Source organism: Micropterus salmoides, unplaced genomic scaffold, assembly GCF_014851395.1.
Source record: "Micropterus salmoides isolate LMB-PRFRI ecotype aquatic unplaced genomic scaffold, ASM1485139v1 Ms_hic_scaffold_12, whole genome shotgun sequence".
Classification (NCBI taxonomy): Eukaryota; Metazoa; Chordata; class Actinopteri; order Centrarchiformes; family Centrarchidae; genus Micropterus; species Micropterus salmoides.
In genome coordinates this window covers 3964177-3978841 of record NW_024040263.1, presented here as the reverse complement: position 1 = coordinate 3978841, position 14665 = coordinate 3964177, and the positions used below count along the sequence as shown (strand labels likewise).

Here is a 14665-nt window from a genome sequence, read left to right as displayed (position 1 = left end):
ACTAACAATATTGATAATTTCATGTTCTTCTACTGCTCTTAAAAAATTTTGCTTGGATTTCAATCCCTACATTAACAGCCATCTCCCCTCTTTTGGTTGGGTGTCATTGAGTTCTGTCAATTTTGGTCACACACTTCTCTTCATCATTCAATTTTACAATTTAATCATTGTCAATAAAATATTGAGGGTGACTCGTGTTGGTCGGTCCATTCCTAATAATGATATTTAATACAATATAATTCTTTAAAAATTCTTTATTTTCTTTTTTGCAATAATTTCTAGTACCTTTGGGATCCATCTGTGAAAGATAATTATTTTTTACTTCATTTATTAATTACTTTCTGCAGCCTGTTGCCTTGAAGAGGGTTGGAGCAGAGAGTACAGGTGCCATTTGGTGTGAGGAAAGTCTTCACATCAACCAGGTAGGCTCCTTTACGCCGCATGGTGACCACATCAAAGCCCTCCCCCACCAGATTGTGGCCTGGTACAAAGGGAGCAGATTCACACTGGCTGCCCGTCCCAGTCTGACAGGAGAGAACAGGGGAGTGATAAGACAGAAAGAAGAGGAGACTCAGACAGAGAAGGGTTGGGGTTGAAGAGGAGAGCATGACTGGAGCCAAAGAGGCACTGAAGCATTTAAGAGAAAGACAAAGAGAGTAAATGAGAATAGTTTTAGTATCATTTCTGCTCATTATTAGTAAAGGTAACAAGAAGTACAAATGTTTGCAAACAGACTGTGCATCCTACCATTTGTTCTGTCTTAAGAAGAAAGTATCTAGATTAGCTAATTTTATTTGTTGCTTTTTGTTACTTTACCATGACTAAGAATTATCCATTCTGATTGGCTGGAATGTGTGAATTAACTTTTAGTAACTGGACAGTTTAATTGGACACCTGTGTGGTACATGTTTGATTGCATTTATAAATGAATGAGCTTATTAAATGTAATTGGTATTTGGCAATTGGTGTTAGGGTTATTTGTGTAACCATTTACAACAACTGAACCATGCATTTGTAATTACAAATGTGTTTGATACTCACATGAATCTGGCAACAGCAACAAGTAATAACCTAACAATTAAGATAGGCTTTGTCAATGGCAAAAAAAAATCCCAAAACAATTAAAACTGCAATCAGTGTCGAACAGCAGGCAGGAACTTGTGAGCTTGTGGTTATGACAGTCAACAACGATGGTCACTCTACAATGCATTGCAGTTATGAATTTGGTGTACAAAATTACTGTACATCCATGGTTAGGTGGCAGTAATGTTCTACTAAAAAATCTCATTGATAGCTTGATATTTCACTTAACATCTCATATAACTAATTGTAGTTAAAATATACTTAGATTGCTGTACTGTTCAGCTAATGTGTGATTTCTTATTTATTTGTTTTTTTTTAAATCTGTAAATACATGGAAAATAGCTGTTTTTGCGAGATATTCTGGTGATTTGTAAAAGCCTACAACTCCATGATAGTTTTTTCTGAAAGTGTCCTTATCCGCACATAGTTCAACAAGTACTACTCTGTTTAACTGTATGTAAAGACTTCTGATACCATTGCCTCCGCCGATGCATTGGTAAAACGGCCGTCAGTAAAATCCATGCTGCAGACTGGATATAAGACGGTTGCAGGTGAATCTTCTATGCTTTCATAAAGTAGATATTTAATATTCATGAAGTATTAATATTTGACAGCACAAAACCAAGTTGGCTTTTGTGCATATTGGCTTACTGTGTGGCCTAGGGCAGTGGTTCTCAAAGTGAAATCTGGGGACCCCCACAGGTCCTTGAGGGTGTTCCAGGGGTCCACAGCAAAAGGCTGTTTTGGTCATGGGTTTAAAATATCTTAAAGCAAACATCCTCTCAGAGGGCGCGACCCTGGGACAAAATTGTTGTCAGTTTATGGGTCCTTGACGTCATAATGTTTGAGAACATTATATTTTGAACTTACCTAAGAACAAGTGGGAAGTATGGAAATATTGATGAATGCTACAAATTGTACGCACACACAGTTTGAGATCAGGGCCGGTATTTATCAGGCTTCTCAAAGTGCCATCATGAAATTTACTCCTACTTTTAAACTTAAGAATAAAAGCAAGTTATCAAATTTCTCAAAGCTAAGAATCACTCTTACTCTCCCAGTTATTTAAGACAGTTCGAGAGGTCTCTCAAGTAGTTAGGAGCTGCCAGTAGGGGCCCGTATTTATCAAGCTTCTCAGAATTACTCATAAGAACACTGCTAAGAATTGACTTAAGTGTAAAAACATATTGGCTCAAAGCTGTGCTAAAAGTTAGTTATCATGCATCATAGTCCTAATTTGAGTGAAGTGTAGGACTAAATCATAAGTGTCAGGCTTAGTGCTGATTCACGACACTTTGCTGTGCCGCAAACAGGATTTTGGATGACGATGTAGGCAAGGACCAATCACTGAGTAGATTTCCTTATTTAAGAATATTCTCATAAATTCACATTGAATGGTGAAATTCCTAAGAGGAGTTTACGTTCAACAGACATTTGACGATTAGGAATTTTTAAGAGAGTACATTCTGTACATCGGCTACGTACATATGAAAGATAAAAAAGTTGATCTTTATTTGCATGAATTGTGTTTGCTTCTGTTGGATTACAGGGGGTGTTGTTGGGAACTTGATGAAAGGGGCTGTAAGTGCCATAATTGTTTCCACGACAATTCGGCTTATTGATGGTTTTGATGGGCCAAAATCATTAGCATTGCTGCATCATTCCTGTGGCAAATAAACAAAGCGTCATCACAACCTTCAATTTAGCTGCATAAAGTCAGTGGTGAGATGACGTCCCTCACCAGCTTGCTGACAAAGGTTATGCCTCCTCTGTCCGACCCCAACCAATTAAGTGTGCGTCGTCAAATAATTCAGAAAAATTCTTCCTCTCCTGAAATATTCGCGCATGTGTCTGTCTCAACAGTGCCATCACAAGTAGGGCTGCAACTAATGACTATTTTCGTAGTCGACTAATCTGTTAATTATTTATTCGATTAGTCGACTATTTCACGATTATTTTTGTCACCCCTTAACCCTAATTAAACCATTTAACTAATTAAATATCTTTCAAGTGAATTACTGATCTCCAACACACAGCCTAACTACCTAACGTTTCCATTAAGTGAACAAAGTTTACTGTTCTGTTGCTCTCCACTTCTTCCATGTAGATGTTTGCCACAATCGGGGATACCGGTGAGCCCATGGCACAGCCGTGCTTCTGTCTGTGGAATCCTCCATTGTATTGGAAGTAGGTGGTGTTTAGACAGAGGTCGAGTAATTTACAGATCTGTTTCAGGGCTGAGGCTAGTTCTGTTGTCCAGGGTGTTGTCCTGTGTTAGCCGTTTCCTTACGGTCTCTACTGCTTCTATGGTGGGGATGCAGGTGAACAAATAAGTCACGTCATAGGATACCATGGTTTCATCTGGATCCAGTTTTAGTCCTCAAACTTTGTTTACAAAGTTAATGGAGTTTTGGTTGTGGTGAGGCGTGTTTCCCACCAAAGGAGCTAAGATGGTAGAAATGTGTTTGGCAATGTTGTAGGTGACCGAGATAATGCTGCTGATAATCATCCTGAGTGGGGCTCCTTCTTTGTGTATCTTGGGTAGTCCATAAATGCATGGAATGCCTTCTCCAGGATACAAACGGTAATATTGTTCACGGGTGATGGTGTTGTCCTTTTGTAGATGTTGTAGACATTCTATGGCCTTTTTCTTGTATCCGCTGGTTGGGTCTCATCTCAGTGTCTCATATGTGTTTGTGTCCATTTAGTAGTGTGTTGACCTTGTTCTGGTAGTCCGCTGTGTTAAGGACTACCGTGCATCTTCCTTTGTCAGCAGGTAGGATAGTGATGTTTTGATCCTTGAGATGTCACAGCCTTCCTTTCTTGGATGGTGAGGTTGGAAGGGGGGGCCTTTTTATTAGAAAGGGCTGCAGATACCTTTAGTCTGAGCTGTTTTGCTTCTGTTTCTTTTTATTTGTTTTTTCTAATTGCCGATTCTGTGGCTGTGATGAGGTCCACTATAGGTAGCTGCTGTGGTGTAATGGCAAAAGCTTAATCCTTTGGCCAGAACGTCTTTCTCTGGTTGGGTGAGTTCCCTATCTGACAGATTTTTCACCCATGTGTTGTCTGTTTCATGGGTTGTGCAGTTGTTGTCCTTTGTCCTCCAAGACAATTCTCCTGTTTTGTTAGTGCAGCTTGCTCTGGACTGTAGGTTTTGGAATTTCCGGGTCTGTCTTTCATTGCTCTTGTTGTGCTGAGATAGCTGTGCTTTCTTGATGAAATCCATGACCTCTTCCATTGCTGTACTGGGCAGATATGTTTCTAGTTTGTGGTGTATGTTGTCCAATTCTTTGTTCAGGGCTTCAATTGTGAAATGTATCTGTCTCACTCTCTCATTGAGTAGCTGGTGTTGCGCTTTCTCCAGGATTATTCCAGCTCTGTGTCCTTTTACCGTGGAGCCTAAGTTTAGGCTGTTGGGAATAAGTTTGTATTGTCGGCATCAGGTTAAATCGTAGATGGTTCCTGTAGTCTGCAATTTTCCTGGCTGTCCTTTCATTCTCCTGTACCAATCTGAGGGTGTTCATCCCAAAATGATTAGCAAGACAAAATAGTCTTCCAGTATCTTCAACCAAGTCCAGTTGCCCTTGACTTGGATAACAGGGACAGACAGTGTAGGCTACTCCTATAATTCACTGTTTTATACAAACTTTAAAAGTTTTAACTGTTTAACAAAGATTTTTGCTTTGGAACTATATAAAATAAAAGCAAATTTAAGAAATAAAAGTACTAAAACCACAACTGTACACTAACAATGTAATGTCTATTTAGAACAATAAAGCAACAGTCCCCTTTCATACTACTACATAGAATGGGGGTGTGGTTAATAGTTGGACGTAATACATTACCATGACAACCAAAAACTAAATATAAAACAAATATGCTGTGTTAACATCACTACACTGTAAAGTTTAGTACACTTTTATGGTGATTTCAGACCAACTGCAAATTTTTGCCTCGCGACACTTTCCTCGCGTATGTACATTCGCTGCAAGTGTTCACACACAATGTGAGAAGGCGATTTTAACGCGATAACATGAATAAACACAACTCGCAATTACTACAACTGTATGAACCCAAAGTAAACATTTCGCTGTGATTAAATAGCAATAAACGGATTAAACTGATGGCAAAATAACTACAACATGATGCAGATTTGTTAAACATATGAATTCATGCTTTGTCAGGTCTGTCAGCAAGACAGCAGGACAACAACTTCTAAAATGTTTGTTTTCTGAATGGAGTTTGGATCGATCAGGGCTATGCTATGCTAACTTGGTCATAGTAAAGTACAATGATAGCTGGAATAAAGTTACGGACACATGTTTTCTGAACTCACCAGGTAGTTCTATCCCCTCGCTTTCTTTTCTCCAAGTAATGTCCAGTTTTGTCCGGTTTGTAAGTATGAAGTTGTAGTCCGACAGAGCTAACGACGCTAACAACAACACTGGAACCGGATGTGCATGGAAGCTAGCTGCTGAGACGTTCCAGTGAAGAGAAATCAACGTTGTCCCAAACACTAAAAAAGATAATTTAATAAAAGCAGTTAAAGAGGTGGTATTATGATTTTTGGCTTTATTGAGTTATATATCTTTTTTGTGCATGTGAAAAAGTACAAAGTCCAGCCCAAAGGGAGTTCCCATCTCCCACAGAAAGCTCTGCTCTGAACCGCTTGAAAACAGCTCGTTTGTAGTCCAGCCCTTCACTTCCTTTACTTGTGACATCACAATGAAAACTCGTCATAAAGCTTGCCAAGCAGCTAGCGGGGTCAGGCACGCCCTCAAACCAAGCTAGTCTGAGCGGAGGCCCTTTGGCTCGACTCGCCTTTGTTTGGGTTTCCATTGTAGAAATGTTGTACCTGTACCTGCTTCCAGGTACTTTTTTTTTTAATCACCTCACCTTCGTCGAGGTTCCAAGCGAGCTGAGGGATACTAAAATGTAACGACAGACTGCTGATTGGTCAGAGAGACTACTGCATCATCATTTCGTGTGCCAGACAGAGGCCAGCAACTTAAAGTTTTACAGTTTCCGTAAGGAATTTCATCACTAAATCCACTTCTGAGAAGTTTTTCGGTGAGAAATCAGCTGTGTAGATTCCAAATATTGACAGTTTTACGAGAAGTGATGGCGGAACAAAAATGCTTTAATATTTTCGTAGTTGAGGAGCTCCGCAAGTGGTGCCCTGGGGATGCCTGTGCCAACCCGTGGGAGGAGCGTGTGAGGCCGGCCAGCTGCCTGCTCACAGAGCCCTCTGCTCCCGCCGTCACACAGACCGCTGCAGCAACAACGGCAGAGGAAAACACAGCTGGAAGGTTTTCATATCGCTTATCTGTCTTTACATTCTGAGGAATGTTGAAATGTTTTAACTGTAGATATATTTTAAGAGCTGGTGTGTGTGTCGCATTTAAAATTATGTCACGGCAGTTGTGTGTGGTGTCGCTGTGACAACAAGCTACGTACTATCTCTGGGTACTATCTGCAATGGAAAACGTAGCAGGGCTGAGTAGAGTCGAGTCTATCGATTTGCGTCAAGGCAGCATAGATCATCAGAACACCGGCAACAGTTCAACGTTTAGTCCTGATGGTAAGATGTGGAACAATGATGTTGTGTGATTGTGGACTTGGGAGTAACTTATACCATCTGCTAGGTTATGGTCGCAGTCTGAAGCGGCTAGCTACACCTGGCTAACTACAACTTAGTTAACTTAGCTAACTAAACTAGTAAGACAAACCAACAATCAGTCACAGAGACATACCTACTGTAAGTTCTAAGTAAATTACATGATAAACTGATTAGCTAGCTCACAACGATGTTTATCAGTTTGATGCTCTGACAAGGCGTTTTCTTCTTCTTCTTCTTCTCTGGGTTTTATGGCGGGTTGCAACCAACTTGTATTTAATGAGACGTGACGTTTTTTAAAGAGGCATGACAGTGCGCCTGCGCAAGCTTGGAGAATGACGTATGATTTATGCCGCATTTGAGACCGGTCGGAACTGTAATATTTCCCAGTTGAAACTTCCGACTTTGGACGCCAAAGCATTCCAGGTGCATGGTGGTGCATGTCGCCGAAAGTGAATGAAAACCATGGGTGACCGTGACAAAGTGTACACACAGTTGCACCCTCAGCAGTGTTTTAGGTATTAATTAAAATGATTGCTTTTTAGTTTATGGTTTACCATTTACAATGTGTGCTCCATGGGCGCTGACATTGTTTTGTGACATAATTCAGCTGATACTCGTGAACTGGGGGTACATATTTTTTCTCGGACTTCACAAGTAGGAAATCCGACTTCAGGTGGCGTTCCAGGATAGATTTTCTAGTTGGAGGTCGGAAATTTTCCAGTTCCGAGTTGCCTGGAACGCAGCATTACTATAGTCATATGTCACAACCCCTTTTTAACAACTAAGCAAATTTTGCAACTTTGAGCACAAAATTAAGTTATTTGGCAAAAAATATTTGGCAAACTATGTGGGTAATCAACATTGTAAGGAAATGACTTAGAAAAATATGATATATCACAGAAATGTCAAAATACACTGGAGGGGGGCTTTAAATAGACCTAGTTAAAAAAAACAATATCAGTATGTGGCGACCAGCGTTGATATTGTGGCGGGCCGCCACAAATAAATGAACGAATAGGAAACACTGCCTTTCCTCTGTTGTTGCTGCTCTGTTGTTGATGCTGCAGTGGTCTGAGTAACTGGGACCAGAGGGCTCTGTGGGCACCGCTAACCTCGCGGACACTTGTGGAGCTTCTCAACCTCGAAAACGTTTGAGCACATTTTCGATTCGCCATCAAATTTGGTAAAACTGCCAATATTGATATTCTACAGTTTATTTCTCGACTTAAAACTGCTCAAAAGTGTATTTAGTGATTAAATAGCGTTCAAAACTTGTAAAAACAAAAGCCGTTCTGCTGTTCGCCTCTTTCTCCGCTTCTTTCCGCTTCTTGCGTGAATTCTTCTTCTTCGTGAGTAGTCTCACAGTCAAGCAGTCGTGGCAGACAGCCGAAGTGATACTGCCCCCAGCACTTCCTGTAGTGCATGGCAGTTAGAAATAAACAACCAGATATGTTCCTAATATGAAGATTGCTATCTCTGCCTTAAATGGCATCTATTTAACGATGCGTCGATAATGAAATGTCAACGAATTTTTATTGTTGATTACGTCGTCTAATCGTTGCAGCTCTAATCACAAGCCCCTACTGGCAACTCCTAACCACTTCAGAGACATCTGGAGCTGTCTTAAAGATGGAGAGTAAGAGTGATTCTTAAGTTTGAAAGTAAATTTCATGAATTCTCAGCACTTACGACTAAAATGGCACTTTGAGAAGCTTGATAAATACCGGCCCTGATCAGTGTGTATGGATGAGTCATGCATGAGGCCCAATCTGTCTCTCTCTCTAATTCCAAAGGAGTATTTTTGCTTGCAAACAAGACCGTTCATGTACCGAAGAGGCACATGACATTGAAAAGAAATACATTACAGTTACAGTACATTACAGTTTATACTTTGTATTTCATTTCAATCGAGACAAAAGACGCAGCGTGTGTCAGACACATAACCCTCCTTCTAACAATGGCTCAGCTTAGGGAGGGACACGACAGAAGCAGTTTTACATGATCTTCATTCAGTTGGCCAAACACCAACACAAACAAACACTACAAAAGGGACAAATGTTGTAAATGCAGCACAGTACACTACAGCAATCGGCTGGACATTGTAGATTCAGAAGCAATTACTACAAGTCAAATGACATCAAAATCCTTGTCATACTATGTTCTACAAATTAAAAAATAAATAGTGCAGAGATGCCTACAGGAAAACAGTACTATCTCTGCGATGCAAGCCACTAAAATAAAATTGTTTGACTCACCGACGATCCAGCGACAGATGTTGTGGTTATTTGCTGAAAATACCTCTGTTCATTGACAGTGGGGCTAGACTTTTGGGTAAGCGTGTAAAAACCTGTAAACCTTCATCACAGTACAGTGGGCGTAACTGGGATTCCATTAATAGAGCCAATCTGATCATTTGACTTTCTAGTTGATGCCAGAAGTTCATACTTCTGCATACTTCATATGCTAAATTATCCCTAGGATTGTAATGGCAAACAGAAAAGAGGATGGAGAATTATTTCCAGCCAAATGCTGGTTATGAAAGTACAGTAAATTTCAGACACAAAATAAAGATTTACTATTGAGTGGCTGGTGAATTTGAATATTTAGGCTATTTATAGGTGGCTGGTTGATGTTAAAATTTTAGAAAGTTTATTTACTACTCTAACAGAAAACCTGTGGCATCTCATTAGAATGAGATTAAGAGCAATCAAATACTAAGACACATCTGCCTGTGACTCTTACTCTAAAGGATTATTTGTTGCTGTAAAAAAGAGGCTCTGTGTATGTTCCGGGGATAAGGCACATGAGACTGAAGAGAAATTATTTACATTGCAGATGTGACTTGAATATTTGATTATCAACAAAAAAAAATCATCCTCTTCTAACAATGGCTCAGCTCAGGGAGGGACACAACAGAAGCACTCTCACTTGATCTTTGTTCAGTCTTCACTCTTTTTATCAACAAAAGCGCAGCAATTGTTGTGAAGGTGAAATAACATAAACCTTCAGTTTTATAATTTATTATCTTAGAAAATTAGTTTTTTTGTTTTTCCCCCTTTCCTTGCTTCTGCAGTTGGAATTTCCTGGATGAGGCCTTGGTCCCAAACTGTGGAAACATTTTAAGTGGAAAAATATGTTTGGTAGCTCCAGACACATGCACACAAACATAAAAGGGGCTTCAGCACCTGCCCTTTTTCTTCCTCAAGAGAAAGTGCCTCTTTTTCTGGGGTGCATTTTAAAAAAAATAAATGAATATAAAGTATAGTTATCCCTGTTTTTGCTGAGCTTCGCTGTAAACAAATATAGTTATTGGGGGAAAAAAAACTAAATATCTGGTCCAAAGATGAGACTTCAGAGTTCAGATGCCCTCCCTCTCTCTGTCCCTCTCGCTTGCTCAGCGTCTCCCGGCAGCAGCACAAGACACAGGCAGAAAGGCAGCAGCCCCTCCCAACGTCTGGCTTGTGTGGAGGTGAGTGGTGATGAACAAAATTACCAGTGCCTCCAGTTAACCGCTAATTAAACAAAAGACAAACGGCAAATATAGGCCTGTACTTCCTAACATGCATTACTCATGAGCTGAGCTAATAAGTTAGCTGAAGATATAAGGCAATATCTCATGGCCATACAGGCTAATGTAGGCCTACTGTAGTACTTAATGGAGACATTAAAGGGCCAAACATTTGTGTCAAATAAAGTCATCACAATCGCTACATTGATATGCCAACTAGGCGTTAACTAATTAAAATACGCTAATTTGCACACATTTGACAAGTTACTGCAGGTGAATAGGATAAACAAAATAGCCTAACTAAAGCATATCACCACAGAACCCCAGTTAACGACTTACATCAAGAGTACCTTCCTCTGAAATGTAAGTAAATATGCAGATAAACTTTAAAACAAGAAATTCCCCGAGCCCAGCAACAAAAGTCAGGTGCTGGTAGATAGCAGGATGGGTCTATGAAGAGTCAAATTTGTTGTTGTTTGTAGTTTGTTTTTTGACTTTTTATGCTGATTTGCTATGCTTGTTTTGGTGAATTTTGAATAAATCTATAGATACAGACGGAGGGTAGTAGGCTTAAAACAAACACCATTTAAAAGGTGTATTCTTGAAGTTTTATTTCTATTAGAGTAAAAGAAAACAGCAAAATAGACTCAAAAAAGTGTCCTCCCTTAAACAATAACTTTATATTTCTGATGGTAGGCTCCTCATCTGATAACTATCCATTCCATTCGTTTGTTGTATGCTGATAGATCTTCATACAGACAGCCCTCCCTCAAATGTGAAACTAAGTCCATGTCACCATCAGTAATTGTGTGTGTGTGGTAAGTGTAATATAATAGCAACAATAGTAATGTATTTGATCAATACATTAATGTATACATTGCTGTGTGAAGCTGAAGGTTATCTTTACTCATTTGGCATCTTGCTTGTGAAACACAAAGTAAAAGTATTTAAATAACGTATATTTAAATTATGCCTGCAGCCCAGTGCCAATTTAGTGTACAGATTTACGTTGATTTTGAAATGTTATGTATTCCAGTGACATCGAAAGACAATTTATTGCCTTGTTAAAAATAAACAAATTATTAATGAAACTATGTCTCTCTCCTTGGTGCAGTAATTTATTCTAACTATATACTAGTAGCATAAAAACATGGTCATTGCCATAGTTTCTTTTCTGTTGCCTGCTCACATGATGAACCTAGTGAATACTGAAGTGGTCTCTGTGTGAATTGATTATTTTGTAGAAAAGTAAAAATGTTGAGTACAAGTATTTAATAATTGCGTGAGTGTGAGGGAATTAAAATAAATTGGAAGGAAGTTAGAGTTGAGTTAATATATTTAATGTTAAGTTAAAAACGTGCCCTGCCCACCAAAATGTCTGTGCACGCCCCTGGGTAGCTCCATTGAGTTGCTTTGCTTCCAGTGCTTTTTGGTTTTGAAAAATACTTTTTCTCAGAATTCTTCCACTGACTGAAAGGGCAGAACCCTATTTTGTTTTTACCTGTTTATTATTATTTGTCTGCCGGAGTGGCTCAAATTGCTGTGAGATGAAAAGAGCTAGAAACATGAAACCTGGACTAATTACTTTAAATTGTGGCTTCCCAAGAAACATGAGCCGAATCAGCCAGGTGATGACGTTGGAGTCTGACAAATCTCCCTTTTCACAGCAGCCATTTTGACACATGATAGTATGGTAAATGCAAGTGTCAGCAATCATACTAATAAAGGTTCAGTCAAAGAGTTGATTAGTCTGTGTTTTTATAGAGTTGATCTCTTATCTGGAACATAATCTGCTCTGGATATAAGAAGTGAACCACCGTCGTGGTACTTTAAGATATAATTAATAGTTTGTCCAATCATCCTAAATCTTGGGAGATATCTCCAGGCAACGACTGGGAATAGGTATACTTTGAGCCCAACTCACAAGGGGTGCCACAAACTCATTGGAGTCTCCTGAACTTACACACAGAGTTTTGTTCAAATCCAGTTGAGGACAAATGTCAAAGGGTTAAGCAAGTGCACAATTATTGAAATGCTGCAAACATTGTAATGAAACAAGTGTGTGATTGGTCTCTAGCTGAGGTGACTTTGACTGTCGATGGCAGAATTAGATGCCTTCAAAGTCGTAATCTTCTCTTTTCTTGTGGCGCTACAAGGCGGGAACTAGCACTGAAGCTAGCATGTTTTGACTCGTGATGGTGCCTGAACTAAGCAACCTTCAGTTATCATTGGCAAATTAAACAGTTGTTTAGGATTGGTATGAGATAGATGATTTTTCTATCTGTCAATGTATTTTCATTGTGAATTAGAAAATGGTCTGAGGGCTATTAAAAACCTTGTCACGGGCCAGATTAAGGAATGTAATGCAAACTTGATAGATACTAGGTAGACTTATTTTACTATGACAGAAGGAAGGACAACAATAATGATGAGTAGTATTTTTATTTTATGTCATACATCTCTTGCAAGAAAATCTCCCTCTGTGGAGGGATGGCCAACATATGTGTGTGTGGTACCACTGACCACACGTGGTGCAAACGTCACTGGAACATGTATAGCAGTTAGGGATGCAACGATTACACATTTTGATAGTACAATTATTGTCAGAGAAATAATCACGATTTCACGATTATTACGATTATTATGCATTAATTAATTTCACAACACTAATAATGACTTAAGTTGATTTTTAATATTTAATTACATTAAAAATTATATTTCTATAATATGTAAGTAATATTAATATAAGAGGAATATTAACTTTTATCCCCCAGGGGAAATTGTTATAAAGGAGGGGAATAAACTGAACTGTTACTGTCATCAACTCTCATCCATACATATGTTTTAGTGAAAATGATTGCAGAGAAATTGAGTGCAGTGTTAACTGAAATGTTGTTAATTGGTAGTATAGTTATAGTCCTGAAAGTCTATAAGCCATTGAACATAATGGGCCTCGCAGCGCAGCGGGGCTGTCGTTGCGGTGGGTCTGAAAGGTTACACTTGCTTTGTTTGTTTACGTTGCACTGAAAGCTCAACTCTCACCGCAACGCCATCGATTGTAAGTGACACGTTTATATTTAATTCCCTACCAACTTGCTACGGGCGTGTAAAGCTGGGTGGTGATCCCGCAGGTGCTGCATCAGGTTTAATGTAGGGATTTGCTCCTTTAGCAGGAACCTTTTAACTGCATGTTTATGAACAGGTAATCCGTCATCAGTAACGCCTTGGTTAGACTTGGTGTACCCAAAATGCTCCCACACTGCCGACTTCAGCCGCTTCTTGGCTGGAAATAAAGCTTCACAGTTTGGTCCCTCTGCCATAGTTTAGCCAGTGCACAGTAGCCTCCGATAAGCACGACACTTACGCTGGTGCACCGCTCCTGTAACTTTATTTTCGTTTTGTGCAAGTTGCCACAATTTCGTTCCGTGCAACAGAAACACTTGGTGTAGCGTAGCCTTTACGATTATATATATATATATAGATAATCGCTGCAGCCCTAATAGCAATGTGTGTCAGATTCTGGCTTTAATGGTGCGTTCCATTTGACATGGTAAGTTGGAATTTTCGAGTTCGAAGTCGGAAATTTCAAAGGGAATGCCCCCTTAAGTCGGATTTCTGACTTGGGAAGCTGTGAGAACCGCACTACCCCAACTTTGTGATCCATGATGGCTAATCTGAGTATCAACAGTTAGTGAAAGCTGTAGTTTATACTATTTATTAGAACTTCTGTGGACTTGTGTCTCACAGAAATCTTCGTACACAAAATGATGTCCAACTGCTGTGTGTGGAGGTGTTGCTACAGTGTTTAGTATGCGTAAATACAGCACAGTGCTTTTTTTTTTAATCAACCGGCGTAACAATAGCTAACCTGGCTAGTTGTAAACAATGGCTGGCCGAGCGAGGTTTTCCAACCTGTTAACTCCCAGCTCCAACCTCCAACTGAGTTCAAAAGTGCAAATGACATGCAAGTTAGGTACACTGGTGATCACTACACTACAATGTGATGTTGAGGTAGTAGTCAAATGCCTACCTGATAGAATACTGTAATACTGTATTTACATTTAGCTGACGCTTTTATCCAAAGCGACTTACAATTGCTATACATTTCTGAGGTCATATGCCTCTGGAGCAACTAGGGGTTAAGTGTCTTGCTCAGGGACACAATGGTGGATGTCTCACAGTGGGAATCGAACCCAGGTCTCCTACACCAAAGGCAAGCATCTTATGCTATGCGCCATCATCACCCCCATATATACTTCCATCTTTCAGCAATGACATGACAATTTCCAGCATTAACTAACCCTCCTGGTCCACAGAGTACTGGACAGGCTGTTGAACAAGATTTGCTCTGCAAGCTAAAAGGTTTCTAATAACTCTGGTGACTTTGTATAAATGATGGATGGCCACAGAAATGTGTTGCGTTCTATTTGCAGTCGTCCTCGTTTTCTGAGAGA

The 14665-nt window shown here is 39.6% G+C and overlaps 1 protein-coding gene across 1 annotated transcript in view; it reads right to left on the bottom strand.

The window, feature by feature from the left end:
* The window catches only part of LOC119898886 (perforin-1-like), a 28134-nt gene extending 26045 nt beyond the window's left edge, over positions 1-2089 (bottom strand). Inside the window, exon 1 of the mRNA XM_038713179.1 lies at positions 339-2089. Coding sequence (XP_038569107.1) covers positions 339-692 — 354 coding nt within the window. The 5' untranslated portion in view covers positions 693-2089. The remainder of the gene's footprint in view (positions 1-338) is intronic.
* Positions 2090-14665: the final 12576 nt, after the last annotated feature.